Raw genomic sequence first — 25,386 nt, 5'->3', positions numbered from 1 at the left:
ACCAGACACTTTGAGTGGGTTATAAGTGATGATTGGGATTATATTAATATGAGTCCTTACTAGGACTATAATAAATAGTATCTAGATTTTTAGGCTATTCTGTGATACATAATCAATAAACAGTTTCTCTAAAATAACAGAATACTGTAAATTCTCAAATAGTGATCATCTTATTGAATATGCTGCAGTTTCTCTGCCAGTATAGAAACAATATTGTAGAGGTGACTATTGGTGCATTCACAAAATACTAACAGTGAGATTTTTGATAAATAATCATCATTAATGCAGATATAATCACTATGTGAGTAAAGGCAAATAATAGAAGAGTTAGAACCATCAGTTCATTTTAATTATGTATTTAAAATACTTCTAACATGTCCACAATCTAATCTAATAATGATTTATTGCACAGCCATTGAGAGTTTTATTAACTTTAGCAGATGCTTCTACTTGCTTGCCCTTAGCAATATCACTAAAGATTTTTTTTTTGTCAGACATCATTATTAGTGGGTGACACAGTGGTTCTGAGTTTGAATCCCCCAACCAGCTGGGGTGCTGGGGAGTCTATGGAGCGGGGTCTTTCTGTCCTCCCACAGTCCAAAGACATGCAGGATAAAAGGTTAACTGGTGAATCTAAATTGCCCGTAGGTGTGAATGTGAGAGTGAACAGCTGTCTGCCTCTATGTTTCAGCCCTGCGATGAACTGGCGACTTATCCAGGGTGTATCTCGCCTCTCGCCCAGTGTCAGCTGGGATAGGATCCAGCCCCCAACAACCCTTCAAGAATAAGTGGTTATGGATAATGAATGAATAAAAAAATTATATATTAGTGATTTTGTATATGTGCTGTAGGAAACAAACAACAGACACAACCAAACTATTGTCACTTTGATATGAAAGGTATTGAGTCAGATATGGATCTGTATTTTTGTCAGAATCACCTTGCATTACATTGAGTTGCAAGTTTAGCACATCAATCACATTTTGATCAAGCGGCCCACAGTAAATCACACCTTAAAGGGATAGTTTGGATTATTTGATGCGTGGGTGTATGAGGCACTTATTCATTGTCAGCTACAGTAGATGTTGGTCAGAGGAGCACCAGCACAGACTGCTGTGGACGGGGTCACCAGCAAAACATTTTAACGTATTCATATGTAAGTATAAGTGTACACTATTATTACGAATATTTTTGCCTCTTTACCCTGCTGTCAGACAGCCTTTTCCAACAAGAAATTGCCTTTACATAAGCCAAATATTCTCTCCAAGGTAAACAAACTAAACTGGCAAAAAGTCATTTTACCTCGCGAAACCTAGAGGTTGCAGGTCAACTGCTGCCTCTGTTGATCAGTGTGTTTGTGTGACTTCAGTGAATCCAGACTAACCCTTTAAAACACAGGCAGTGGTAGACCAACAACTCCCGTGTTCTGCAAAGTAAAATTAGTCTTTTGTTATAAAAGAGTCTGGTGTATTTGGAGAAAGCCAGGGTTCTTACAGTCGCTGAAAATACTTGAAAACACTTTTAATTTTAATGCGAAGTTTTCATGGTTTGAGAAGTGATTGGATTTTAGATGAAGTGCTTTAAAGTGCTTGAAGTTGTAGTTCTATTGGTTTCATATTAAACTGCTCCCTAACTGAATAGTTGACTATATTGATAAAGTAACAGAATAAGTCAGAGCATCTAATAGCTGTTGCCTTTTGCACAGAATGAAGACGACTCTTCTTGAGCCCCGCCTGAAAAGGATTTTATTAAAACTGAAGTTATTTGTCCAGTGATTGAGTGATTGTTTTTCCACTCAACCATGTTATATAAAATGTCAAGTAGGGCTGTAAGTAATGATTATTTTCATCATTAATTAATCAGTCGATTATTTTCTCGATTAATCGATAATTAATCCATTGTGGTTTGGTCTGTAAAATGTCAAATGTCAAAATTATTGATCACTTCTGTCCAAAGCCCATGCAGACGTCCTCAAATGTCCAGGTTTGTCCAAAAACAACAAGATATTCAGTTAACTGTCATTGAGGACTAAAGAAACTAGAAAATATTCACATTTGAGAAGCTGACATTTGGACATTTCATATATATATTTATAGAAAGTCAAAACAATTAATTACTAAAATAGTTGGCGATTAATTTAATAATTGATTAATCATTTCAGCTCTGATGCCAAGTCTACTGGCAGACAGGTGATTGATTTTGAATGCTATCACGAAACATTATTTTGGTTTATAGCACAGAAACATTTAATTCAATGTGATGAAGAAATTAAATAATTTTGAGCATCTATAAAGTGTGTATAAATACACAACTTATCACAGCTGTAAGCTGCTGGAAAAACTTAGAAATGTACCTTGAATTTAACTTTGGAAAATGTATAGGAACCTTGGAAAGCAATACTTGGCTTATATAACATCGGAAAAGACTGTGACACCAAGGTAAAGTGGAAAAAATATTCTTCATGTAACATACACTGAAACTGATAAAATACCCCATCAATGACGTCTGATGTCTCTGAAAGGTTTTGATGCACATCTATGCTCTACGTATCAAACTGTGCGCTCTAAAACATTTTAATTCTTTCAGCATTGATCAACAGTATAATTCAAAATGCATTTAACATCACTGTAAACGGTCAGGCTGTGTAATGACACCAGTCCAAAAACAAATTTTATTGTCTTCCATATTTCTCTCAAATAGGGAAGTTGTCAGTAACCATGTCTGGCGATGAATCATACAAAACAAAACCAGGTGCAAAAAAATCAAGTACAACAGATAATGTTTAGCTGTCCTGTGTTTAAAAAGGACGCCACTGTTTTTTTGACTAGCTTATAAAAGAACTGCATAGAAAAGCCATTTTAAAAGCAAAAGGAAAAAATACAGTATGTGTGAATGGAATAACATAATACAAATACTAAGAGAAAAAAAACGGAAACACGGCTGATAAATAATGCAGCGGACAAGCTAATCTTACATTCTGATTGTTACTGAGTCTTTACTGATCGTGTAACTGTGACATTAAAAAAAAAATCCCACCACCTGTTTCACACCTCGCTCTGCTAATCTGAACACACCTGTTGTCTCGTCACCTGCTCCTCTTCCATCAACGTTCACTCCTACGATAACAATCTCATCTTTGGTATTTCTTGTGCTCCACTGCGTTTTTCATAATGAAATCTTCAACAAGGATTTTCTCTGCCACCGTGTGCAGCGAGTAGCGGCTTTTCCTCAAAACACAGACACAGAAAAAAAAAAAGTCCACTTTTCTCTTCCTTCACTTTTTTTCCTTTCTTCAGCCTCACTCGCTCCCTGCACGTCCTCAGCAGCTTCATATGAAGTATTCCTTCTTTTCGCTCGCAGCCTGGTTGCTGTACTCCTCGTCGGGGTCTTCTCCTGGAGCCAGCTCCCCTGTCGTCCTGTAGTCCCCTTTGTTGTGGCAGAGATACCGGTAAAGCAGGAAGCCCAGAGCAGCGACCGTCAGCAGGATGAGAACAATGACCACTGGAAAAATAAGGAAAAATATCTTTCTACACCTTTCTAAAAGTAAAATTCAAGCACTTTTAAGGTACCCCAACTACCCTCGAAGCGTGTTTCATCACATCTAAATTGTTCCTATCAATGCAACTGAAGTCCCGCCTCTTTTTTGCTCTGTACTCCAATAACAGTTGAGCAAGCGTTGTGCACAGCAGAACCTCGGTCGACTTTCTCCTTTCCTGTTTCCTGTGTTTAGATATGCCACATGCAAGGCCAGTGGTTTTCAAACTGGGGTCCAGAGACCAACAGGGGTCCTTGAGTTGGTTGTAGGGGCTCGCAGCAAAAGGAGGAATAAGAAATGACAAAGAAAAGCAGCAAATCCTCACATGTAAGAGGCTGGAACCAGGAAATATTTAACATTTTTACTTGAAAAAGACAAACAATTATTATTTTGATTGACTAAATAACTTATTATTGCAGCTCTAGTTGTAAATCGAGCATTTTTCAAGACTTTGTTCAAATTTAAGCATATTCTTAACCTTGGAAACATAACTAGAGCTGCGACAATTAATGGACTAACTTTTTTTTAAGAAAAACTGTCAAAATCTTTGGGTTGTAGACGAAATGAAGCATTTAAGGACGTCAACTTGGACTTTAGGAGACACTGATCAACATTTTTCAATATTTTCTGACATTTGATGGACCAGACAACTAACTGATTAATTGAGAAAATAATCAACAAATTAATTGACAATGAAAATACAGACTTTACAGCTGCAGCTCTAGTTGAAAAATCAAGCATTTTTCAAGTGTATATTCAAATTCAAGCATATTCCTAACCTTGGAAACATAACTAGAGCTGCGACAATTAATGGACTGACTATTAAGTTAATCAGCAATCAGTCTGAGTGTTTTTTCTAGGAGAAAAAAGGTCAAAATTTGATTCAAGCTTCTTAAAATGTGAGTATTTTCTGGGGGGTTTTGTGTTGTGGACAAAACAAGTAATCTGAGGACGTCATCCTGAGCTTTAGGAAACACTGATCGACATTTTTAACCATTTTCTGACATTCTGCAGACCAAACAACGAATCTGTTAATCGGGAAAATATTGAACAGACTGATCGTCAATTAAAATGATCGTTAGCTGCAGCCCTAAACATGGGGCTGCTGCAACTAACCATGAAATTAAGCGTTTTCCAAACTTTCCAGACTTTGTACAAACACTGTTTGTGCTATATGCTGAAACATTATGACTTCACAATGCAACAAGAAAAAAGTTCAGTTACCTGCAATAACTGCAGAGTCTGGACTTGAGGGGGCTGCTGTTGTTACCACTGCAGGAAAGAAAAATGACATGAATAGACTGTATTTTAAACCTCTGCTGTCAGGTAACAGACAAGGTACAGGAGAGGAAGTAAATTGTTCCATATCTCACAACTGTGCATGTCCAGGCGGAGACTGGTGTGTGTGTGTGTGTGTGCATCACTGATAGGAAAAAAAAAAAAAAAAACAAAGAGTGTAGGAGTTACCCTGAATCATGGTGGTGTCTGCTTGTGTGGGAAGTGATGTTAAGAGTCCCGTATCTGATGCTGAACAAAACACAAGCATGACATGTGTTGATAAAACAGCACAAAATACAAGGTTGTGACATCAGGTTACTTGTTGGCAGCAGCTCAGCTTTAGAAGCCGAGTGAACACGTTTAGAACAGATCTAAAAAAAAAAAAAAAAAAAAAAAAAAAAACACACACAGTGTACTCACCCTCTGTCACAGTCATGTTTGTGTATGAGGAGACCGTTGTCGGAGGCACCACGTCTGAATCTGGAAGATAAAAAAGCATTTTTAAAAATGTTGCAGGGCTCTATCTCCGACACACGGTCTGCTGCAGGAGACTTGTGTAACTGCATAGCTGCTGGCTGAGAGGGAATACTGAGTGTTGTGACACAGTAATCTGATTATTAGAGGGCTGGGACGGAAACAAACCTGAAACAAAATTTATTTCCGAATCCTCTGTGATGTAAGGACTTAATCAGAGAACACACCGGTCAGTGGCACAAAAAAATACTGAGATCTTTAACGAGTGAAAGGAGCAATAACACACTAATAAAAACACTCAATTACAAGTGAAAGTATTTAGATTTCTACAATAGAAGTGCAAATGTATTATCTGCAAAAAAAGCAGATCAAACAAAAGAAAATTTATGTTTTACTATTTTTTGTCTTTTTTTAAGCAAAACACTTTTTGCTCTCAAATGTTTGAATTTCCTGCTTTTCTCTGAATGTGTAAACATTACTGATGCTCCTGTTCAATAATAGAAATATATATAAGCACAGATAATTCCAAGATATAAAGATAAGATAGAAAATTATACATATGTAAAGTATACATTTTACTACAATATATAAAATAGATAATATAACAATAATAAAAATATATACAATGAGAAGTGTGTAAAGGTGCATGTGCCTTATTTACAATATATATTAGCAATATAAATGAAATAAAAATATAAGATGAATAGCAGTGCATCAAGCTACAGTCATATATAACAGTGAAGTAACTGTTTTGTATATGTTTCATGGTGAGTTATTGCACAAGTTATAGTAGATTCAGGTCAGCACTTAGTCAGATGATACTGTAAATCAAATATTTTGGTTTGGTTGACGTCATCATGGGTGCTAGGATAGTCTGACAGGCATTCTTCATTGCTTTCTGATGTTTTATAGCCCAAATGAATAACTGAGAAAATAATCTGCAGCTTAATCAGAATGAAAATAATCAGTAAAATGTACTGAAAGGTATCAAAAGTGCTCAGGAGACGGCAGAAGGTTTTTGTTACGGAGTGATTTCACTTGGCTGTGTCTGTCTGTCAGCATGATTACGGAAAAGCTGCTTTCCTGATTTTCATGAAACTGGGTGGAATTCTTTTGTTTGTGGGCAAAACAGAACATCTGAGGACGTCGTCTTGTTTACTGAGAAACACTGATCAAAATTGTTCACGGTTTTCTGACATTTAAAGACCAAACAACTATTAATCAATTTATTAGGAAAATAATCGACCGATTGACCCAATAACTGTTGCAGCCTTAAAGCAGACAAAAGAACTTCGCATGCCATACCTGCGTCCTGTCGTCATCACCTACATGGGCTGCGTTTCTCTACATTTGACATTGATTGGTTTGTAGACTGGCGTGCGTCTGACGTTGGTGTGTTTACAGTTTGGCAGGGCGCCTGACTCCAGTGGCCGTTTATGTTGTATGTTGTTTATGTTTATGTTGAGTTTTTTCCAGTTAATTTTTTTTAACGTAGTCAGACCAGATGCCAGTTAAACGTCTGGTTTTGGCGCCTCCCTGTAGCTCAGTTGGTAGAGCATGCGCCCTGTGTATTGAGGCTAACAGTCTTCTGCAGCGGCTGCAGAGTCCTGTTCTGATTCTCACCAGCGGCCCATTTGCTGCGTGTCATCCTCTCTCTCTGTCATATCTTCAGCTTTCACATGAAGGCAAACAATGTCTGAAAAACAATCTTAAAAAAAAAAAACATGTTCTCCCATGGCTCGTTTTGTTTTGGTGCGTTCCTTTTCCTTCTTCCGGCTCCGATTATATCCTGTCATAATCTGCAGTAATTAAAAAGTCTGAACCATCCAAAAAACATGTTTTCACACCTGTAACTCTGGTCCGGATCAAACTGAAAAGTCTGAAGGTCTGCACCAACGAAGTAGGTGTGAAAACACCCTTCAAAAAGTAGAAAATTCTCACATCTGACGACCTGGAACCATCAAAAGTTTATAATTTTTGATTCCAAATGGTTGCTGATTACTTTTACTTTGAGAAAACTAAGATCAAGATAATCCACAGACCTTGTTATGCACAGTTTAATGTCAGAAATACTTTCATTCTACCGTAGAATCTATTAGAACTACTTTCTTTCTACTTTCATTCCTACATGAAAATGTTTATTTTTCTTTGGTGCTTTGAGCCCCACAAGCTGAGTGCCATCTAGTTCTATTATACAGGAGAGAAGACAGACATCTCTACAGCTGATGTCTCAAAAACTCTGCCATTAACGATTATTTTCAGGTCTATTAATTGGTAGATTATTTTCTCTATTAATAGTTGTTTAAAGCTGTCAGAAAATGGTGTAAAATGTAAACCAGACTTTCCAAAATCCTATGAAGACATCCTCAATTGTCTTGTTTTACTCACAACTCAAAGATATTCAGTTTACTGTCGTAGAGGAGTAAAGAGACCAGAAAATATTCACATTTAAGAAGCTGAAATCAGAGAATTTTGACTTTTGTTCTTTAAAAAAAATGACAAGCTGATTTTTAAAATAGTTGGAGATTAATTTGACAATCGATTATTTGATTAATCGTTGCAGGTTGTGTCATAAACACTGCCAGAAGGAAGGAAGGAAGGAAGGAAGGAAGGAAGGAAGAAGGAAACTTAATGAAAACAGATTAAATGTGGACTTACCATTCATGGTTAATGCTGGTTAACTCAGCAGCTAATATAGCTGTAACAAAAAAGCACAATAAAAACAATAAATAACCACATATCGCGGTGACATTTCCACACCCAGGTTATCAGCTCATGTCCATGTTGGTTTTTCTGTTGGACATGATTTATTTAACCGGTCAACACCTTTTTCCACCATTGTTACACCTCATTAGTCAGCTCACTTCTTTGTCTTCTCAGTAAACCGGTCAGTCTGACTTTAACCTCAAAAGGAAAACAACTCTTTCACCATCTTTCAGTCACACAAAGTCACCCCGAGGTTAAAACCGGCGAAGTGTGGACCAAACTTCCAGGTAAAGTCTTGACGATCCTGAAACACAACTTTAAACAATCAGACATTGTTCATCACAGCTGTTGTGAGCTCTTCCTACCTGGGCGCAGCGGAGCGGAGAGGAGCGGAGCGCGTCAAACCGAGCTGCGTTAATACAAACTTTAATCTCCTGCGGTGAAGAAAACGAACGCACTCTGCTGACTTTAAAGTTTGAAACTGAAGCTTGTTGCGAGGCTGAAACTGCGTCTGTGAAATACAGTAAGTGGCGATACTTTTTCTCACAGCAGCACTCGTGAGTCATGCAGCACACGCTCTCGATTTCCGCCCCTCCCTTTCCTCCCCCCCCATCTCCCCCTCAAAGATCGTCTATTAGAAAGATGTGTCACTACAGACGGAAAAAAAAATACAAAATATATATATTTTCACATTTGATCATTTTCTGTTTTTTTAAACTCTCCATTGTGCCGTAAGGATAATAATTAATTATTTTCATTATTTAGCTGTGTATTAGTTACTACTTGAATTTTCTTTATTTGATTTTTTAAACTAATGTTACTTTGATTATTATTCTATTAGGCACTGTTAGCATTTACTCCTCATACACTTTATTTTTTACATATATTTCCTTTTATATTTTATACTATTTAATATTTAATACCTTGCTTCAGGATTAATAAAGTCTTGTCTTATCTTATCTTATCTTATCTTATCTTATCTTATCTTATCTTATCTTATCTTATCTTATCTCAGTGGTTTCCAAACTGTGGGATGCCCCCCCTGCTGGAGCCACTGTCAGGGGGCCCTTTTAACAAAGTTAAATCAATATGATTTTTGCAGGGGAAATAAGCAGAGAAGAGTTTGCTGATGCTGTCATGCTGAGCTTAATTTCACTAAAATTCAACTTGAATCCTTTTTTATCAGTTGCTTTCACAATTATTGATTAATGATCAAGTGTAGGGTGGAGGGGGTGTGTGAACTTTTTCAGCTTCTGAAGGGCGGCATGTAAGAAAAAGTTTGAGAACCCCTGCCTTATCTTATCTTATCTTAATTTACCTTAGTTTAGCTTAGTTTAGCTTAATAATAATAACAATAATATTACATTTCCAAAGCCCAAATTGTATGTTTTATCTGACCAACTGTACCAAAGTACAGGTTTGAGGTATTTGTACTTGAGTCTTTTCTTTTCGTGTCACTGTCTACTTCTACTCCACTACATCTCAGAGGTAAATATTGTACTTTTTACTTAAGTAACTTCATCAGACAGCTGTAGTTAGCCTACTAGTTACTTTTTAGTTGGGATTTTTGCACACAAAACATAAAGAGAGTTTATAGAATATGATGTTTTACTATGAGTTATACTACCAAACAGTTTATACAAGTACAGCAGAAACAATTAGTCGTCAAGTGACAGAAAATAAATTATTACTGTTATGATTATGCAATTTTTCATGTAAAACATTTCATGGTTCCAGCTTCATCAATGTGAGGATTTGCTGCTTTTCATGCATTTTGACTTTTAATACTTGAAGTACAATTTTTCTGATTATACTTAAATACTTTTACTTAAGTAGTATTTTTACAGTGTTTTACTTGAGCAAAGGATCTAATACTTCCTCCACCACTGCCCACTGTCCAAAGCCCTAAAGATCTTAATATCGGAGACGAGTAACCAACCCAGAGAAGGAATGAATAATTGAATCAATAATGACTGAAATGAAATGAATAAATGAGTGACAGACTTAAAACATAATGGTCAAAATCTGTGCAACAGAGAGTTTTAGTTCCTAGATGGGATCAAGTATACAAGATCACATCTAAAAGGAGTGCAGGCAGCATATAATATAACAAATCTGACACTGAATCTCTTAGCTGATAAGCAAATTGTAGCAGTGGAGATATAAACTTCAATTTACTTATTTCACAGCTTTTAAGTGTCAGCAGAGACAACGCATCGCCTTCTCTACTTGGATTCAGCCACAACAAGTCAGTACTTCCATTAGTCTGTAAAAGTCTTCCTGGTTATGTTGATGTAGACAACAGAGTTATGCACAACTAACCATGAATTTAAAAAACGCTCCAATAAGATGATGCATGGATATTGATATTCCTCAGTCATGATACAAAGCAGCAGTCCTTCCTTTTTCTAAATAACAATATAAATATATATATATATATTTTAAAGTCCACTCACTTTCTCTCCCAGGACTATGTTGTGTCTCGAGCAGGCAGAGTGAGAGCTTCAGAGCTCGTGTCAAAGAGGAATAATCATCCAGATGACAGTTAAAGCAAAGGATGTGAAAGAGTTTACTCATTCACTTTTGCTTAAACCTGCAAAATTTGCTTGAATGCTGTCTTTCAAACTATCTGTCGTCTGTGGCTCTTGATGATCTTCACCTGATCTCCACACGCTCAGGGACACTTCTGAGTTCATATTTCATGACAAACAGGTATTTAACTGTCTCCTAGCCAATAAGATAAGAAAAAGCAGTAGGCTAAGTGGTTTCTATGTTTTAAGATTATCATTCTAAAAAAAAAAATCTTTGCTGTTACAATTCAAGAAGTGAGAGACACTGAGGTCAACAGACCACAAGAAGTTTCCATACACTCACTCTTATTACCTTCCTCTTAAAATGAAGCAAAAGCAAAACCACACATTTTCCGTCCAGCAAAGACTGACCTCTGAGAGCCTGATAATTCCCAACATTTTAGCTCTGAGATTTATCTGACATTTCATTTATTGATAATATGGTCCAAAATAAAGCTAAATATTTTAAATTGTTAAAGAAAAGACACTGGTTTTGTTTCAACATTTAGGCAAAAATGCACAAAGGCTACTATAACATGCACCAAATTGTGATGTTTCTGCATCAATTTATTGTGGTTAAGTCTTTATCTATGTAAAATTAAATGCAAAATTCTTGCACCATGTGACAGTTAAAGTATAGTGTAATATAATGCAGTAAAGCTACTTTCATGTTTGTTACTGAGGGTAAAAAAAAAAGCACGTTCTTAAAATCAAGACGGAGCTGCCACCCCTATATCTCCCAAAATCTATACCTATATCTTAAAACAAGAAGCCACATCTCTTTCTCTTTCCATTAATGCAAGTTACAGTGTGTTCAGTTGATGAGGAAGTTCGCTGAGGAATCTGAGCTGAGTGAGAGCTCGTTGTTTTTTTCCCCTATCTTTTTAAACCTCCATTGGCAGAGAAGTAACCACAGCTATTGACACAATATTTTAAATTAAATGCATTTTTTTAATTGTATCCATCCATCCATCCATTAGCTATATCCTCGGGGCTGTGCTTGTTCATCAAACAGTTCAAATCAACAAAACAAAAGGATACAAAAAGAATTACACAATGATTTATCTTCACAGCACAAACCTAATGAACAAATCCCAATATTGTGAGTGAAAAAGATGAGGCATATTTACATTTAATTCAAACTAAAAATGGAAAATGAAGTTCAAAAATGAATCCCTGCCAACAAAACTGGTTAAAAACTACAGGATTTTTCTTTTTAAAAAAAGAAGAGGAAGATAATAAAACAAAATCATGAAAAACTTTTTCAGTCTTTTGTTCAGTAGCAACATGAGAGTGGAGTCAACAGATCAGCACAGTTCATCTGTATACAGCGACCATACGGCAGTCAGTAAGAAGGTTTTCTGACAATGTAAACCTGTAAGTGCATTCATGTTTGCTGACATCAGACATGTAAGATATCTGCTCTGATTTTAACCTGTCCGGTGCAGAAGATAAATGAATTTGTGAAATAATGTTTGGTCCAAAAATGACAACAATGATCTGCAGTATTCTGTATGTATCTATACTTTGGAGAGGATAATTAAGATGAAACATGGCTGTTACAAAAATATTCCAGATGAAGCTTTTACCCAGACTGTGTGCTGTATGTACAACTGATTTCAATAAAAGATAAATTTTTAAAAAAACTAACACCAACAAGTCATTGCACAGGACATCATTCCTGACACCACAGTTGGACACTTCAGCGTGGCTGTCCCCACATTTTTTCTCCTGTGCAGCTGCTGACTTCAATCTCTTCTGAGCTTCTCTGCTGAAATCAAGACAGGACAGAAATGGATTTATGTCAACTACAGAAACAAGATACAAACTCCAACTCCAAGGAAATTGTGAAAACGCAAATAAAATCAGAATGCAATGATTTGCAAGTCCTTTTTGACCCATATTCAGTTTATGACAGTATAAAAACAAGATATTTATTGTTCAAACTGATAAACTTTTTTGCAAATATACACTTATTCTGAATTTGATGCCTGCAACGTGATTTTAAAAAGCTGGGTCAGCAGCAAGAAAAGACTGAGAAAGTTGTTGAACAATCAAAAAACACTTGGAACATTCAACAAGTAAAGACGTTCATCGGTATCCTCGTCCTCGAAAGGCTCAGTCGTTCACAAGCATGTGTGGGGTGAGGTAAGAACAAAGTTCCTCAACACACAACTGCATGAATTAAAGGATTTCACCATCTACAATCCAGAACATCATAAAAATTGCATTTAAGGGAGCAAGGCTGATATTGAATGTCTGTGACCTTTGACCCCTCAGACAGCACTACATTAAAAAGTGCATTAAAACCCACATAATTGTATAAAGGATACCATGTGGGCTCAGGAATACTTTGGAGAACTGTAAACACAGTTTGTCACTGCATCTACAAATACAAGTTAAGAATCCACCATGAAAAACAGAGACCCCAGACTGTTGAGCAGCTGAAGTCGTATATCAGACAGGAATGAGAAAGAAATTCAGTTTAAAACTTCAACAGTTAGTGTCCTTAGTCCCAAAACACTGACTGAGTTAAAAGAAAAGGTGATGTATCACAGTGGTCAACATGCCCATCCCAAGTTTTTTGGAACATGATGCAGGCATCAAATTCAGAATCTGTGTGCAAAAAATAATAACGTTAATCAGTTTGAACATGAAATATCTTCCTCTTTTAATTTTTGTTTTATATGTGACAGATTACGTGCGTGAAAAACATGCAAACCTTGTATTAAAGTCTGAATACTTTAAACCATTGTGTTTTTAGAGCCCAGAGGTGCTTGATTTTCTGCAGGAGCATCCTAAACGGGACACAAAGAGCAGAGGAAAGTCATTAAACATGCAGAATCATGCAGAAAACAACAGTAAATACACAGACCATTCCTCAGCTTTTTGCCAAATAAATGACAAACCTTCTGAGAAACGCTCAACCTAGAAACCTCCCCATTCTCCAGTCCACTTGGTTTAGGAGTGTTGAGGTCTTCTTCTTCAATGTGCAGCGGGCCGTCGTCTGCTGCAGCCAGCTGAAGCTCCAAACTCTCTGAATCACAGGAGTTGTTCTGTTCAGAGCTGCTGTCACTCGGAGGAGCCTTCTCACCGTCTCCTTTATTATCAGACTCTGCAGGAGGCTTCGGCTCAGACTCCTCTTCCTTCGTGCCCTTCTCCTCTTCCACCTGGTTGCTGTCTTCTGCAGCCGTCCCTGCCGCGGCGTCTTCTCCCGCAGCTGAACTGGGGACCTCGCTGTGGCTCGATCCTGCGTCCAGGTCCCTGGACTCAGAGGAGGGGGGGGACTCCAGGGTAGGTGATTCAGGGGAGACTGCAAGGGTGCTGCTCTCTCTGGACAGAGTGCTGTGGCGAGGTTTGTCCGGGGACCTGAAACTAAACCTCTGGCCAGGTTTAGGACTGTAGCTCTTGTGAAACTCAGAGAAGGTGGCTTTCCAGGCCTTCGGGGACATCAGAGTTCGTCTCCTCAAGGAGCCATACCTGAAGGTGATTGTTTTGCAAGTCACAAGTAAGTAAGTAAGTTAATTGCTGAACAGGATATACATATAGAGTCTCAAGTCTTTGCATTCAAGTTCCAAGTCAGGTCTATTAAGCCAGCTATATGTGTGCAGCATCTGAGTTCAAGATAAATTTGTGTATCGTATCGTGTCATGTCCGTTTTGATCCATGGAGTTTTTATATTTGTAAAACTTCCCTTGAGGCAAAAAGCCATTGAAAAATCTGTAACATCATCACAATGTAAAGTCTATGGGGCAAGCGAGAACTCGAGTGTGTTGGACGAGGGAGGAAACACTACTGTGCTTATTCAGTGGGCCATATAACCAGGGAGTAAACCCAGAAGCTAAAAAGCTTTTTTGGCTTATTTGCCAGGTGAGCAACTCTCATTGGACTGAACAATAATAATAATAATTCTAAAACTCAAAATAATTTTATTTTCAGGTGATTATACACTACTGAAAACATATTCATGAATGTTAAAATCAATTGTCAGTCAATAAGTCCCTGTAAATCTTACACACTGGACCTTTAAATACTTTTTGGAGCTGTAAAAACAACCGTTTGCATCAAAAACTGAAAAGAGATTCATACTGTAGAGTGTTTTGTGATCTGTGAAGTTCAGCAGAGCTTCAGCTGTCATGAGAAGATCATAAAATTTTGTGGTGACTGATTCCTTTGAACCTCTGACAGTTAAAACCAAATGTCTTCAAAACTCAAAGCTAAAAAGGAAAAAAAAACTTACCGTTGCAGTCCCTTCAGGGCAAACACTTTGTCCGGATGCTGAGCCTGCAGCTCCTTCATCACACTCTGTAGATCAAGGTTGAGCTAAAAGACAAGATGGCTGCTCATAAGAACAATTTATGACACAGAATGTTGTGTGCCAACCGGCTTCGGACGCTCAGCAGAGTTAAACATACCGTGCTCATCTCTTTGTAGAAGATGTCTCGTAAAGTTGATACAGCAGAGAACACTGAAATGTAGCATCCAATACGGCTAAAAATATAAAGACATAACATCAAAAACTGTGCACACCCTCTCATATCACATGACAATACAAAATATAGTATCAGACCTGTCATAGAGCACAGGCAGCTCTTCTTTTAAGTCACTGTTGATGCCTTCATAGACACTTTTGGCAGCATTCATCTCTTCTTCTGCCTACAGAGTGAAATATTTATGAGCAAATGCAGGCTTGAAATGAACAAGCAAAACAGACATGTATGTCATCACTTATCACCTTATTTATCTTGACATCATCCCTCTTCTTTGCAGTCTGCAGTGCCTCCAGGTGGTGACGGGACGAGTCGTAGTCAACCAGTTTCCTTCCCCTTTTGGCTATTTTCTCCTACAGATTGAAAAAGACACGAAGATCCAGATATATTATACATCTGTGTGCGTATATGTGAGCTACTTATGTGTGTGTGCGTATGTCTGTGTTGGTTTTTGTGTTTGCTCTCAGGCCTTTTATCTGTCTGTGCGTTCGCTTCTGTTTACTTGCTTCCCCTTGTCTTACCCTGATGTCTGGGAATTGGCTCACATAGGACTCCATGGTGCGCACGGCCTGGTCTAATAGCTTCACCTCGTAGTCATTCCACAGGAGGTCCTCGCCCTTATTAAAGACACGCAGCATAAATATTGCATTAATTATGTATAAAGAGAAGGAGAGCGAAGGCATTTAGATCCCCTGGCGATGAGTGAATCTTGCTGCTTTTGTACTTGTGCAATAAAAATGTGCAGTGGTGGAGCTGCAGCTGCTCTGTGTTTTATATTATTACTGGTAATGATCATACCGACCTCTACAATGGCTCCTAAATCTTCCTCTCCATCCCAGTCAGCTTCATAAGAATCAAACAGAGACTGGGAAAGGCGTCTTGAAGCTTCACGCATGTCTGTAAAAAAAAAAAAAAGCAGAATCGAAGTCAGTTGTACAACATTGAAAGCACTTTGCAGTAGCAGCAGTGAATAAGTGTGTCATCAGTTTACAAATGAAAATGAGCATCTGTCACATCTGTGGGCCAAGCACATAGCCCTGTGGAACACCCCTGCAGACAGAACAAAAAAGGAGCTACATCTTTTTCACCGCCTTACTTGCTGTCAGACACCGTTCTTCCATCAAGAAACTGACAAAAATTGCTCTCTCTTTAAGCAAAAAACAGTCATTTTGTTTCGCAAAGCACACAAGTTGCTGCTTTAGCACCACCTCAATCTGCTAGTTAGTTTGTGTTATTGTGGGAGTTTGGTGTTTTAAATGGTTAGTTCAGTCACACAGTAACACAAGCAAACTAACTGATCAAGGCAGTGGTAGACTGCAACTCACATGTTCTTCGAGGGAAAATTAGAACATTTCCATCCATTATTAACAAGCTTCCTGGTTCTACAATGGATATATTGTTTTTATACAACCCTTTACTGAAATTGCATTCTGTTGTTTAACCTTTATTTGACCAGGAATGGTTCCATTGAGATGAAAAAATCATTTTCAAGGGAGTCCTGGCCAAGACAAGGCAGCAGTACAAATTAAGAACAGTTACAAAACATAACAGACTGTTGTTATATTACATAAATCAAAGTGCAGTACAAGTCATGCATCCAAATTATCAGTTTAAGCAACAACACTCCGAAGTTTCCGTCTCCAGATCCTTCTAAATTAAATTTTAAGAGCATTCATTGAAATCAGATCGTGGAGTTGACCACAAAGAATATTGTCCATCACTCTTCTGTGAAATATAAAAGATAGGATAGAAGAAACCCAACGATGGCCTTGTTTATGAAAGTATATCAGTGTGTGCTCCTGTGGGCTGCAAGAGCTGGTCAGTAAAGCCTACAGTGGTGATATGACAGTTCATGATGAATCTAAGGGCTGCATGGTAGGCTGTCTGAATCATATGCAATGCCTCAGCAGGGGCACGCATGTACCAAAGACCCACAATAGTCTCTTTTTATACTGAAAGAAAAACACAACTTGTTTCTAAAATACAACTGTACATGTGGATTCAAAGTAAGAGAATCATTAATCAGATTGTCCAAGGATTTATAGGCATTAACTTTTTCAATGACCTTTCTGTCATGACTGACATTAAAATCACTTTGCAAGTGGTCAGCAGGTTCAGGAAGGGTTGACGCACAGCAGAAAATAACCATGTCATCAGTTTACAAATGAAAACTGAGTATCTGTCACATCTCGACCCAAATCATTTATATGAATGGTGAAAAGAAACGGGCTAACAGGCATAAAGCCCTGTGGAGCACCCCTCCAAACATACAGGATAAAAAAGGAGCTAGGAGGTTTTTCACTGCTTTACCTTGCCATCAGACAGCGTTTTTCGACAGGAAGCCACTGTTATATAAACCAAATTTCACTCTCTTCAAAGCAACCAGACTCCATTAGAAAAATCACCAAGTTAACCTCACAGAACACAGAAGATGCCGGTCTACCGCTGCCTGAATCAGTTGGTTTGTCCGTGTTATTGTGTGATTTTGGTGTCACATAATAACACAGTCTAACAGTTCAAGGCAAGACAAGCGACACGTGTTCTGCGAGGTAAAATTGCTGTTTTAGCCAAACGAGTTTGGTTGCTTTAGAGAGAGTGATATTTGGCTCATATAACGGCTGTTTCCCATCTGACAACAAAGTAAAGAGGTCAAAATACACTCAAAACGACACTGATTTATTTATGTGGGCCTTTTTAGGCGTCTAAATCCCTCTTCAAATAATCTGAACTATCCTTTTAACTTTGCTGAAAGATGTGATAAAGCAGAATCGTTCATAAGACCTGCAGATGACACAACACTACAGTTCTGCACCATCTACCAGTAAAAAACATTCTCACCTCTAACTGCATTAATGTAGGTCCTCAGGTCCTTGTATATTCGGTTCCCATCAGTCTGCAAATAGACAAGAGGTTTGCATGAGTGCCAGGGTGAAGATTTATTACTTTGATGATGTTTGATTCACTGAGTGTAGTCAATAAATCCCCCTGGCGTTAACATACACAGTAAAACATGTTGAGACAGCAGTGGGAATTAATTAGTTTTGAACTGGAAGTCATTTTTTCGAGTGTACAAACATTTTGCTGTCCAAAATAAACACAAAAAGTAACTGCAGACTTTTTATTTTCTCATTATGCGGGGGAGTGATTACCTGCTGGTCGTTAAACTGTCGGAGACAATGCTCAAATTGGTCATCTCTGCTCTCCGAAGTCTTTCCCAGCCTTTGCAGAACCTGCAGAAAAAAAGCACATGACTCAGATCAACAGCAACTAAATGGTATAATAAGTTCTTTCTCTTGTTTTTTTTTTGGGAAACACAAACTTGCAGACCGTTACCTTTTCTTTGCCTCGGCTCAGCTGTCTTTGGACTTTTTTGGCAAAGTCACCAGAGCCGCTTTTTGGACTTGTGTTCTCAGCCATGTTTTGTCTCGACTGTGTTTATTCCTGATGATGAAGGGAAACAGAGAAGCAAGAAAACATTAAAACGGTACATTAAGACCGCTGAGTATTTGACTTCGGGGTTTTAATGCTGCACATTAAAACAGGTGCTTTACAACAACACACCTGCACCTGCTCCTCAGTCATAAATGAGTCATTATTATTATTACCAGGGTGCAGTAAAACAAGTGATAGTCACACATGACATTAAATTGCATTATTTACTTTTCAAATTATGTGCTCCATCATGGTATTCTTTACCATTTCCATTAAAGATATTTCTAAAGTATTGTGTTACTATATGGTGTATGTGTGTATTGTTTTTACTGAACATAACAATCTATATATATATATATTTAACAATGTATAACTAACACTATATACTATACGATGTCTTTCACACAAATATTTGCACAATTATTTCACGTTGTCAGAAGTAATGTATATACTGCATATTGCTTTTTTTAAGGTCATCTCTCTATTTTCCAGAATTCCTCTCATTGATTAATTTCAAATCTTTCTTAATCATTTTTCTTACCTCTCAGCCTCTCTATGTGCTGCTGTAAAATCTGTGGGTTTTTAGTAAATGAAACGATAAAAAAGAGGAAAGTGAGGCATATCTGAATAACCTCCCTGCATTCACCTCAAGTGAGCAAAGCAGCGAATCAAATCCTCATTTTTCCGGGCTCTTGAAAGCCTCCCAGCAGTGAAACAATATTCAAATATTAATGTAATACCACACACAAAGTCCTGCATTCAGAGATTTAAAAGTTGGTAAAATTATCAAAAAAGTGTACTTAAAGTATTGAAAGGTTAAGTAATATAATATTGTTGTATATTTTAATTGCTGTAATTATTCAAGTATAAATGTGTAAGAAGCATTTTTTCTTGTTGTTGTTGTTGTAGCTGGTGGATGTTAAGGTATGTTTGACTACCCTCTGCAAGGTACTTTAGCTGTGTCAAAACTAAGATATTCATAATTTCCATTTTCTGGTAATTTGTAGATTTTACACATAACACATGATAAAGTAATAAAATATGATATATTGTTACAAATTATACCTGATATATAAAATCAATAAAATGAACATCACCTCAACCAGTTACAACAGTAAAATGGTATTTATAGGTAAAATAATCCAGTAATAATTTGATGTACACTGTTATAGTAGGCCTAAATATCATAATACTCATACATATACTACAACTTAACTTATTTGTATTTATCTGTAGTCCTACTTATTTGTCCTCATGCTGCAGAAACACCAGATTTTCTCCTCCAGAGATCAAGAGAAGCTCAGACCCATGGAAGAGCTTTAACTACACTACCCAGAGTTCCCCGCGGCCAAGCCCCTCCCAGCAGCATTATGGCAGCGGTTGAACTTTAACCACACAGTGTTTATATTTTGTCGGAGGAGTGGCTTTATGACAGACTATCAGAATATTCCTGCGCTGCTGGCCGACCTGCAGGACTTCATCATGGGGAGCACGCTGGTCAAATGTGCCGCCGCCGACCTGAGCATCCAGTGGGCCGGCTGGGCTCTGGCTGCTGCCCTCAAAACCGAGAAGTTTTATGATCTGGCAGGTAACGTGAAGAACTGGCTAACATTTAACTTCGTGAGTGTTGATCTGTGGCCATGTGCTGACGAATTGTTATTCAACACATTTAATGTGGTGTAAACTCGACCGAAAAGAGTATTCAGTCACATTTAAACAAGAAAACATCCTGCAGGAAGGTTAAGTTTCCACAAATCAGCTGCGGTGAAGTTATTCGATTTTTAAAAGAAATGGGGTTTTGTGCTGCTTTCGGATGTTGAACTCTCATCATTATAAAACTGGTGTTATCTAAAGGGCTTTGTTGTGAAACAGTCAGAGCTCCTCCTTCAGCTTAAGAAGCATCGACTTAACTTTAATGACACCGTGTCAACAGCAGGGGCGCACACAGGAAATCCTGGGACCCTCATTTAAAAACTGAGAGGGGCCCCAATCAGAAATCAACACGGCCAGCCTCTGCAGTAGTGATCGCTGCTACCTTTTATCACTTTGCACTAATAAAAAACAATTCAACATTTAATTAATCAATTAATCAAATAAGAACTACTGGGTTGCACCAACAAGGATTAAGTTTTAAACTTGATTAAATCATGGTTTAACTTTAAATTGTGTTGCACCAAACTTTTTAACTAACTTTAAATAATAAAACTTTTAGCTAGCTAGCAAACAATGTAATGTTTTGGGTTTTTTGTGCTTCTTCTTGGTTTTTAGCTAACTAGCAAATAATATAACGTTTTGGGTTTTTTATTTTTAGTAAGCAAGCAAACAATTTAACTTTTCCTTTTTCCTTTTCAGCTAGGTAGCACACAATATAACCTTTTTGTTTGTTTGTTTTGCCTTTTTATCTAACTAGTAAACAATATAACACTTGTTTTTTCTTTTCTTTTTTGCAAGCAACCAAACTATATAACCTTTAGTACTTGTTAGCTGGGTAGTAACAATGCAATTTAATTCTAATTATTTATTTGTTTTAATTTGAATGAGTGAGCATGCTCATGCTGATTAAACTATTTCATTTAGGTCTACATAGGATTAAACTGAGACAATTCATGTAACCGTCCCCTCAAGTCACCACAACAACTCATACAGTTAGCAAAATTCTGGTACACGCCTTGCTGAGTTGTTGTCTGTTGACGTCATATATGCAGAAACTTTGTGAACTAAAGTCAATGTTGGTTGCTAACTTTTCATTCATTCATGAATTGCATTGCAGTGTTTTACTCACATGTAATTTGTAATCTGGTATTAGGTTCTAACTGTTAGTTGCTGTCCACATAGAGTAGCCTAGATTAGTTAGAAAAGTTATTTATTAGCAGTAAGCCTGATAACAAGTCAGGTGATGCAATATTTTAGCGGTTTAAGGGAATTTACTCTTGCAGCATCCATGCTGTTTACACATTACGACTTGAAAGTTCAGAAGAACAACTTTGCAACTTGGGAAATGGCACCATCTGAGGTGTGTGTGAATGCAGCATTAGCTCCAACTTCTTAACGGTAAAAAACTTCTTCTTTTTCCATCTTATATTATAGTAGACTGAATATCTTTGGATTTTGGACAGGGGTGTTGCCCTGAGTTTGTGACCAACATTTTTCGCCATGCATTTAGCAGATTGGCAGATTAAATGATAATGAAAATAATCATTAGTGTAATTTTCAGTTGCAGACAGCGTGTCCTCGCTTTTTATCCAATTATACTGTCAGTTTTATTGAGGTTTTATTCTCAGCATTAAAGGTTAAGAATACGACCAGTGGCGAAGTCAAACAATGAATCAATCCGTCAGGTGCCTGTTGGCTCAAATACAGACGATCATTAAATCATTGGTTACATATGGATCACTGCATCTTACCTGTCAACACCAGTGTCTGATTTCTCTATAATTTCACAAGTAAATCACCTTGACAGTTCTCCTGTAACTCGTCCTCGTCTGGTTCTCCCCCGCGCGCCGTGCTCTGGGATAATTTACCCTTGAACTTTGGAACCAATTGTCTGCAGTATCCTGGGTAAAAGATTTATTGAACACGCCTTGCTCTGGAAAAACTGGAGCCATCCGCCGTGCCCATGTCCCAACAGCCTACAGCCTGCCTCTCTTTTTATTTCACCAGGATCTGGCACATTTATACTGCTCGCCCACCTGAGTCGCATGTGGGGAGGAGCCAATCACGTCCGTCAGAAGGTGCAGACTGGGCTGGTGACGGCGTGGGGACTCAGGTAAGTGAAGCAGCATTCACCCCCTATTGTTACACACCCAGTGCAAGGTTCAATAAAACTCCAACAAAAGAATTGAGATGATATCCTGTTGCAGCAGAGTTTTGTGTAAGTCGTGGAGGGTCCTTGAGGTCAGAGAAGGAGCTAATGCATGTGAAACCATAACGCCAGGTTAATGAATAATACCCTGGTTAATGTGAGTGGATGTTAACCATGTTCTCCTCCCTGCAGGCTGGGGACATTCCTCTTCATGCGGATCTTGAAGGACGGTCATGATCGGAGGTTCAACAATGTCAGAGACAGCCCAGGGACTTTCTTTGTATATTGGACTATTCAAGGTACTTGGAGGCGATGTAAATGCCCTCCTCTCTTTGCCACAGTCCTTGACCAACTCAGCACCCAACTACAGGGAGGGTTGCTTCGTATGAATCACTGTCCAGTTTCTAGCTGTTTATGTATGCATTTATTCCAGGTAGGAGCTGTTGGTTACAGTAAGCTAGATGCATTTAGTTTGTGGAAGTATTGAAGGGGTGGTTATGGTATTTTAAGTGGGGTTGTATGAGGTACTTATTCATGTATTAGCTGCAGTAGATGCCGGCTGGCACGCCCCCAGTTTGGAGAAGCAGAGAGAAGTACCAGCACAAAAGCTAAGCAATATGATGTGGACTGCAGTAAACCATATTTTAGCAAGCTACTATGGACAATCTAAAAATATATTAATATTTTCACCTCCAAACCAACCAAACTCCATGCATGGGTGTCATTTTACCTCGCAGAACACAAGAGATGCTGGTCTACCACTGCCCCGATCGGTTAGTTTGTGTCTTAAAGGGTGAGTTCAGTTTCACCGAAGTCACCAGAGGTGGCGAAGTTAAGTCACATGACTTAAGATTGAGATGAGATTATTTTTTGGGCTTTTGCCTTCATTTTGATAGTAACAGGAAAGGGGGGGGGGGGGCGTGACATGCAGCAAATGAGCTGCAGGCAGGAGTCAAACCTGCGGACGCTGTAGAGGACTAACAGCCTCAGTATATGGGGCATGCGCTCTACCAGCTGAGCTATAGGGGCGCCCTAAATTATTAAAGACTTGACATGACTTTGATTTGGTATTTATGAGTTGGGACTTGACTTGGATTTGAGACAGACAAATATATATAATATAAAATATTTTAATTTATTTTAGGTAGACCAGAAGAGGCCAGCACACAAAGCAAGTATCATGGAAGGCTCTAGTCCCACAATAACTAAATTTAGATTTAAGGATTATGTTGATGATGGTAGTAAGAGGAGAACAATGGTGTGCAGTGTCATAGGAGAAGCACCTGAATCAGTTGTGTTTATAGCCCAAAGAGAAATGGTTTGATCCTCCTGGAGGGGAGACGAGGCACGAGGCTTAAGCATTGTGATGTAATTTTTTTTTTTTTTTGGTTTCATGCTTCTGTTTTCACTTTAGAGTAGAGGGTGACACAGGAGTGGATTTTCACTCCTGTTCCATCCCACTCCCAGAAGAAATACTCCCATCCTGCTCCCGTCAATCCACAGTCCACACATCATCAAATATATTTCATATATAACAAACTCACCTGTTGTTATTGCTATGATTCCCGCTCCCGCCTGCTGTCATCAATGTTTTCCTGTCCTGTCCCAGTTCCGTGATGAATACTGAAATCAACTCCTATCCCACGGGGCACAGGATTCCCGTGGGATTCCCCAAACAAAATATCAGCCACTTCTTCAGCAGCACTTTAGAGCTGTATTATAATTTCAGAGCCCCACTATCCATTGTTGTTAATTTTAGAGGCTTATTATTGATGCCACAAATAAGATTTATTAGGTGTAAGCAGGCTGCAGCAGGTTTTGAAGCTCAACTCAACTTTTCATGAACACTTGTCTTTCAGCTGATTCACTGGTGGAAACTGATCATCAAAATTTTGAATGACTTGACTTATAGCAGGGACTTCACATGATTTGCTTGATTCTCACTACAGTAACTTGGGACTGGTTACAGACTGAGGCAGTGGACGAACACCCACTGTGTTACTGATTTTGCTGATGGAGTCTGGTTGAATGAGAGAGAAGCAATATTTCCCATGAGGTTTCCCATCAGAAAAGGCTGTCTGAAAAACACATTTTGCTGCTGACCCTGTCCACAGCAGTATAATGCTTGTCTTACTTGCTGGTACTCCTCTCTGCTTGTCCAACCTGGGGGTGTGCCAACTACCTCATACACTTAAAATAACCCAAACTATCTATAAGTCTGGTTGAAGATGATTTATTCTTTTCCTGTTCCTCTCAGCCGTTTGGGTATTTGCGACCCTCCTGCCCACCCTCATGCTGAACAGTGAGAAGCGAGACGTGCCTCTGGGAACGACGGACTACATCGGCTGGACCATCTGGGGCCTTGGCTTCGCCACTGAGGCAATTGCTGACCAGCAGAAATGGTTTTTCAAGCGTGACCCAGATAATGCTGTAAGTTAACAAGACCTGATGTTGTGCAACCCTAAACTGCATTAATGCCTCGCTCACTGACTGTAATAATAACCGGATCGTCCAATTTGCTTTTGTGCCTCCAGGGGAAGTTCATCCAGAGTGGACTGTGGGCCTACAGCAGACACCCAAACTATTTTGGCGAGATCCTGCAGTGGTCGGGTCTCTGGCTCTCTGCCTCGTCGGTGATGCAGGGTCACCAGTACCTGAGTGTGGCGTCGCCTCTCTTCGTCTGGTTCCTGCTGCGCCACGTCAGCGGCATCCCCATCCTGGAGAAGCAGGCCATGAAGAAGTGGGGGTCTGACCCCGCCTTCCAGGACTACATCAGGAACACTCCCCTCCTCTGGCCGTGGCCGAAATTTTGATGTTACACGTTTGTTATAATGCTTGAAAGTTTCCTCAACTGTTGTACCGATAACTGCTTCAACACTAAGAACATTTACACATTCAAGTCATTAAGTCTTCTGAGCAGAATACTTTGAAATGACTGCAGATGTGATCTACCTTTTGTAAAATAAATTCCAGTTTATCATTCCTTATCTTTATATAAAGGAAACAGCCTTCGGTGTAAGATCTCTTGAATGATTGAGAGCTAAATAAGTGCATTGTTGTGTGTATTGTAGTCTTTCTGAAAGGTCCAGGCCTTATTGC

At 38.5% G+C, this 25,386-nt stretch overlaps 3 protein-coding genes across 6 annotated transcripts; 1 reads left to right on the top strand and 2 right to left on the bottom strand.

Annotated features, from left to right (window-relative positions):
• Positions 1 to 2,645: 2,645 nt before the first annotated feature.
• On the bottom strand, positions 2,646 to 8,269 carry LOC146324798 (uncharacterized). Its single transcript, XM_084720412.1, has 5 exons — positions 7,946 to 8,269; positions 5,234 to 5,293; positions 5,003 to 5,062; positions 4,760 to 4,807; positions 2,646 to 3,501 (listed from the first exon to the last, which is right to left on the bottom strand). The coding sequence occupies exons 1-5, from the start codon at positions 7,950 to 7,952 to the stop codon at positions 3,329 to 3,331; spliced, it is 348 nt and encodes a 115-aa protein (XP_084576538.1). The 5' UTR covers positions 7,953 to 8,269; the 3' UTR covers positions 2,646 to 3,328.
• A 3,542-nt stretch (positions 8,270 to 11,811) lies between these two features.
• Positions 11,812 to 22,139, bottom strand: bin2a (bridging integrator 2a). 4 transcript variants are annotated; one of them, XM_084720408.1, is made up of 13 exons: positions 21,890 to 22,139; positions 18,387 to 18,494; positions 18,203 to 18,283; positions 17,892 to 17,946; positions 15,856 to 15,950; positions 15,575 to 15,670; positions 15,299 to 15,406; positions 15,134 to 15,219; positions 14,979 to 15,054; positions 14,804 to 14,886; positions 13,473 to 14,043; positions 13,286 to 13,361; positions 11,812 to 12,334 (listed from the first exon to the last, which is right to left on the bottom strand). In XM_084720408.1, exons 2-12 carry the CDS (start codon positions 18,468 to 18,470, stop codon positions 13,308 to 13,310), a joined length of 1,389 nt encoding a protein of 462 aa, XP_084576534.1. In that variant the 5' UTR covers positions 18,471 to 18,494; positions 21,890 to 22,139; the 3' UTR covers positions 11,812 to 12,334; positions 13,286 to 13,307. The 4 variants fall into 4 exon arrangements, with proteins under 4 accessions (XP_084576534.1, XP_084576533.1, XP_084576535.1 ...); XM_084720407.1 differs by having other exon boundaries at positions 21,938 to 22,139; XM_084720409.1 differs by having other exon boundaries at positions 11,812 to 12,331; positions 21,938 to 22,139.
• Positions 19,860 to 25,306, top strand: LOC146324796 (uncharacterized). Its single transcript, XM_084720411.1, has 5 exons — positions 19,860 to 20,073; positions 22,146 to 22,251; positions 22,480 to 22,586; positions 24,545 to 24,717; positions 24,822 to 25,306. Exons 1-5 carry the CDS (start codon positions 19,914 to 19,916, stop codon positions 25,098 to 25,100), a joined length of 825 nt encoding a protein of 274 aa, XP_084576537.1. The 5' UTR covers positions 19,860 to 19,913; the 3' UTR covers positions 25,101 to 25,306.
• Positions 25,307 to 25,386: the final 80 nt, after the last annotated feature.

The sequence above is a fragment of the Lutjanus erythropterus genome, chromosome 6 (assembly GCF_056507025.1).
Source record: "Lutjanus erythropterus isolate fLutEry1 chromosome 6, fLutEry1.hap2, whole genome shotgun sequence".
NCBI lineage: Eukaryota > Metazoa > Chordata > Actinopteri > Lutjaniformes > Lutjanidae > Lutjanus > Lutjanus erythropterus.
The sequence above is the reverse complement of the archived record's forward strand: the minus strand, read 5'-3'. Positions and strand labels throughout refer to the sequence as shown.

What these genes read in the sequence shown, in the direction of transcription:
- LOC146324796 (XM_084720411.1), top strand. Translation starts at nt 19,914, where the DNA reads ATGACAGACTATCAGAATATTCCTGCGCTGCTGGCCGACCTGCAGGAC. An exon ending in GTGACGGCGTGGGGACTCAG is followed by an intron (nt 22,252 to 22,479) that starts GTAAGTGAAGCA and finishes TCCTCCCTGCAG; the next exon opens with GCTGGGGACATTCCTCTTCA. An exon ending in AGCGTGACCCAGATAATGCT is followed by an intron (nt 24,718 to 24,821) that starts GTAAGTTAACAA and finishes TTGTGCCTCCAG; the next exon opens with GGGAAGTTCATCCAGAGTGG.
- bin2a (XM_084720408.1), bottom strand. Translation starts at nt 18,470, where the DNA reads ATGGCTGAGAACACAAGTCCAAAAAGCGGCTCTGGTGACTTTGCCAAA. An exon ending in TGAGCCGAGGCAAAGAAAAG is followed by an intron (nt 18,284 to 18,386) that starts GTAACGGTCTGC and finishes TTTTTTCTGCAG; the next exon opens with GTTCTGCAAAGGCTGGGAAA. An exon ending in GACAGTTTAACGACCAGCAG is followed by an intron (nt 17,947 to 18,202) that starts GTAATCACTCCC and finishes GTCTATTTGCAG; the next exon opens with ACTGATGGGAACCGAATATA.
- LOC146324798 (XM_084720412.1), bottom strand. An exon ending in AAACATGACTGTGACAGAGG is followed by an intron (nt 5,063 to 5,233) that starts GTGAGTACACTG and finishes TGTTTTGTTCAG; the next exon opens with CATCAGATACGGGACTCTTA. An exon ending in AGACACCACCATGATTCAGG is followed by an intron (nt 4,808 to 5,002) that starts GTAACTCCTACA and finishes TCTTTCCTGCAG; the next exon opens with TGGTAACAACAGCAGCCCCC.